The 4,517-nt window shown below is 61.0% G+C and overlaps 1 protein-coding gene across 1 annotated transcript in view; it reads left to right on the top strand.

Moving 5' to 3' along the window:
• Positions 1-2,157: 2,157 nt before the first annotated feature.
• KIF21B (kinesin family member 21B) overlaps positions 2,158-4,517 on the top strand; it is a 34,037-nt gene continuing 31,677 nt past the window's right edge. Inside the window, 1 exon segment of the mRNA XM_010194059.1 lies at positions 2,158-2,246. Within this exon segment, the coding sequence (XP_010192361.1) occupies positions 2,158-2,246 (89 nt within the window).

Genomic DNA, 4,517 nt, shown 5'->3' with positions numbered 1-4,517 from the left:
GGTCACCCTGGGGAGGGCAGGCACAAGGCAGATTGGGGTGCTGATGGCAGTGTGTAGGGGAGCTGCGTTAGTTCTGGGGGGGGCTAGGATTTGTGGAGGGCACTGCCCTGGCTGGACCCTGCCTGCCTGGGCAGAGCGAGAGCACAAAAGATGCTGGGTGCAGCGTCACTGATGGAAGGAGAGGGGTGGGTGTGGGGCTGTGCATGCTGCTGTGTGTGTGTGTGCACGCGTGTGCATGTATGTGTGTGCACCATGACACCTCCCAGTGCTGCCCGCCCCCCAGCCTTCCTGTCTCAGAAGCAGGCGGTGGGGATTTTCTGCCTTGCTCTGTTCAAGAAGCTGAGAATCGGGGCCAGACTGTGGTTTTGCAGGATGGAGGAGCTGCAGGGGGAGTGACAGCACCCCACTGGTGCAGATGCCGCTGAGGTGCCTGCACAGGGACAGGGCTGAGCTGTGCCAAGGCAGGGGTGTCAATGCCGGGACACTGACCCGGGAACCCAGTGATGCCTGTGGCTGGGGGTGGAGATTTCCTGCTGGACAGACTCTTCCCGTTCTCCATCCTGCATTTCTCTCGGGATGAAGCCTTTTAACAAAGGCCCGGCTCAAGGCCAGGGTCCCTTTTCCCCAGGAGATGCAGTAGGTGCTGCTGGGGATGGTGACTGTGGAGTAATTTCTACTGGGCTCTTCCCACCTGATCCCTTTGGCCCCTGCCAGCTGTGGGATTAAGGACTGGCTGCTGCACGGGGAGGGGATCATGACTGGGAGAAGAATAGGGAGCGGGATCATGACCGGGAGAGGACTGGGGAGGGGGATCAGGACCACAGCAAGGACCTGGCGGGAGAGGGAAGGTCCACCTCTCTCCCACCCCTCCTTGAGGGAGCATCCCACTTGGTGCAGGCAGCTAGGGCGATGCGGTGAAGGGGAGTGGGCAGGACAAAGGAGAGGGCCTGGGAGCAAGGAGGCTGCGAGACAAAGCACGCAGGGCAGCGCCATGCGGGAAGGTGGCTCCTGAGGCTGCGCTGGCTGTGGAAGGGCCCAGGTGCTCTCCCTGGGAATCACCCGGTTTTTCTGCGAAAGCAGCCCTGGGCGGCTGTGGATGGGTCCCCTCCTGCCCTGGGTCGGGAGCAGAGCGAGGTTTTCCTTTGTGAGCGCTCGTGACATCCCACCAGTGGACAGACTGGGCTGCGGGAGTCTCCAAGACCGCTGACGCTCTGAGCAAACCTGCCCACAGATCCCACCTCCCTTGGCCATCAGAGCATGGAGGATGTTGAATGCATCTGGAGTGCGGCAGGACACGGATCAAAGCTCCTCTTTTGTCCCTTTATAATAACGCGAATGTGCCAGCTGTGCCATTTCTTCTGGGTCTCTGTGTCCATGCTGCTGCTGGGAGCGAGGTAGAATCTGGGGATGGGACAGAGACACTGGGAAGCAGTGGGGGCTTTGGAGGAAGGCGCTGTGTTAAATGCTGGGGTTAAATGTCTGGGTGATGGGAATGGTCCAGCTAGTGTCAAGAGGTGCTGCAGCCACCCGGGCCTGTCTGTGGGGCCTCAAAAAGCCCTTGGGGATAGAGGAGCGGGGATGGAGGAGCAGGGATGGGGGGGCTGTGCTGTCCTTGGGAGGGACCCCAGTTCTTCCTGGTTCCCCCTGGCAGGAGGAGCCAGGAGAGATGCTGTGGCATTTTCACAATTAACTTCCCAGATTCCCATCTTTGGTAGAACCCTGACCCCATTGGCACTGGGGTTCCAAAGGACCCGGGTGCTGAGCCACTGATTTGGGCACACGAGCATTACGTAGGCTCCCTGTGCAGCAGGAGTGAAATGGCTGATACCTGCTGCAGCACTGCTGTCGGCAGAGGGAAATGCAGGCCCAGCAGCTGCTCCTGGCCCAGGGGCTGATTTGTACCTGCAACTCGGACCTGCACCATCTACAAGGTCTGCCCCAGCTCCTGCCCTCCCCGCAGGCAGGGTCTGCCTTCTCTTGCCCATCAGCGTTCAGCCCGGCCGTGTCACCTTCATGAGCACTTCTGAGCTTGCTGGCTCTGGCGGGTGCTGCTGGGGAGGAAGCATTGGGGCTGAGCTGCTGGCAGCACTTAGGTTGGGTGCCCACATGCCCTGCGCCGGTGTAACGGTCTCAGCCGGGAAGTTGCCGCCTGCCGCAATGGCGCTGAGTGGGCCGGCCCGGGAGCTCCTTGCTGCTGGAGGGGTTTGCTCAGAGACCAGAGAAGGCAGCAACTGCCAGTTCCTTCTGTAGGTGACCTTCAGATGGATGGCTGCAACGCAGAGAGCTCGGCAGCTCCCTGCTTGTGCCCTCCATCTGGGAGCACGGCTGTCGAGTGGAGGCTCGTGGCTCCCCTTCAGCCTCAGCAGCTCCCGTCTCTGCAGCCCCCCTCTCTGCAGCACCGAAGCTCACGGTCAGGTGCTGTCCGCTCTTGCAGCTGCAGCGAGCCGGGGTGCAATGGGGAGAGCGGGACTTGCGGTGCTGGTTGCAGGAGGTGGAGCTCAGCCCTGCTGTGTGCGAGTGGTTTTGCTGTGTCAGGAAGGGCTGATGGTGCAGATTGACCCAGAGGCCATTAAACTCTTTGGCCCCGGGAGCTCTGGGAAGCGGGGCTGGCTGCAGAAGTGCTCCCCGAGGACACTTTCAAACTGCCCAGCTCATCAGAGAGAAAGCGGCACCCCCTGTGCCAGAGCTGCCCGCGGCACTCGAGTGCGCCTGGCCGGCTGCAGAGACTCAGGAAATGGAGCTTGTGAAATTGGGGAAGGAAGTTGAGTCGTATTTCAAGTTTATTTAAACCCTTCAACCTCCAGTGCTCCGCTGCTCTCATGAACACTCCTGCCATGATGCTCTGCGCTCATGGGCAGCCTGGTGCTGGCTGTCTCCTGCCCTAGGGACCTGCTTCCGCCTCCTTGGAAGAAGGATGGGATGTGGTGCTTGGGATGGGAAAGACTGATGTGTCTGTCGCTGTGTACCCTGCAGGGCCTTGGCTCTGGGAGCAAGCTGACAAAGGTGCTGGGATCAGCTGGGCTCCCAGCCCTGCCAGCATCCAGGCATCTTTGCTGCCACTTGGCTGGGGCTTCTCTGCCTGCTGGGATGGTTTCTGCGAATGCGAAGCCTCTGGGACCAGCTGGGATCAGTCCCTGAGCAGCCAGATTTGTTGCAGCCCTTCTGAACCAGCTCCTGCCAGGGCAGTTTTGGGTCCTAATGGAGATGTGGTGTCAGCCCAACTTGTGCCACGCCGGTATGCGTGCTCCATGCTGTACCCACTGCCACCATCACCACGGTGCTGCTGCAGCTCTGAGCCCCTTCGGTGTGGTCCTGGGGGAGTTGCTGTCTCCTGCCAGGTCTGGCTGGCCGTGGGCTGGTTTTGATCAGAAGCCACAGGGCTGTGCAGGGGAGAGATGAGGTGAACCCACCCCACAACATGGACTGTGCCTGTGGTGATGGTGGGGGGCAGCCCGACCTGCTGTGGTGGCACAGCCCAGCCATGGGGTGCCCCATCACCCATCTGGGGGGCTGGGAGGCTCCTGGGCCAGCAGCCCCGATTGCAGGAAGGAAACACCTTGGAGGCTGCTATAGCAGGCCCAGGGCATGAGCACCCCCAGCTGCTTTCCCTATCCTTTGCCTTCACTGAGGACAGCCCAGCCCTGGCAGTGGGGGCCCCCATGTCCTGTGACTGTTTTGCTGCAGTGCTGAACCCACTGGGGCGAGCTGCTGCCCTTTGCTTTCACTTTTGGGGATCGCCAGCCCTGCTGCGCAGCAGGGCTGTGCACGCCCTCAGCTCCCAGCAAGCTGGGTTATATTGGCCTCCCCGGCCTGGAGAGGGACGTGGGGGGCTGTGGGGGGCCCCACGGGACCTCGGAGGGATGGGCTGAGCCCAGGTGTGTGGGCGTCAGGGGTTTTCCTGCGCCTGGCTTCAATCAGGCGCACGCTCGCTGGCTTCTACAGCGGAAATGTTAGAGGATGAAGCCGGTGCCGCAGACAGACCCACCATCTCCTGCGGCATTGCTTGGGGCAAAGCAGCATTAAGAGGCTTTTGGTGCCTGCACCCATCAGAAAAGGGATTTAAATATTTAATGCCACGGAAGTCCCAGGAACTTGAGAGGCTGGGGCTGTCTTTGAGGTGGGAGACAGAGCCAGCTGCAGTGGAATTGGAGGCAGGAGAAAATTGCAGGAGATGACGCCCTAAACAAAGCTGTCAGGAACACGGCTCCTAGCCCCCAAGAGGGAAGGCGATACCCGCGCTGAGCCCGGTGCTAATTGAGGAGCTGGCCCTGGCCGGGCAGCTGTTGGGCTGTTCCTGCTGTTTTTTTTGGTCCCGGTGGTCCCACGGGGCTGTTTCCTGCTGGAGGCTGTCAAAACAGTCCCTGTCGTTGGTTAAACAGCCAGTGGATTTGGAAGGTGGTGGGTTGCGAGGGCAGCTGCCACCACAGGAGATCAGCATGCCACGGGCTGACTCCCTGCCCTGCTCAGATGCTGATGGGTTTCTGCTTTGGCTTGGTGGGAGCAAAGGGGGGCAGCCC

Source organism: Mesitornis unicolor, unplaced genomic scaffold (genome assembly GCF_000695765.1).
Source record: "Mesitornis unicolor isolate BGI_N332 unplaced genomic scaffold, ASM69576v1 scaffold32151, whole genome shotgun sequence".
Lineage (NCBI taxonomy): Eukaryota > Metazoa > Chordata > Aves > Mesitornithiformes > Mesitornithidae > Mesitornis > Mesitornis unicolor.
The sequence above is the reverse complement of the archived record's forward strand: the minus strand, read 5'-3'. Positions and strand labels throughout refer to the sequence as shown.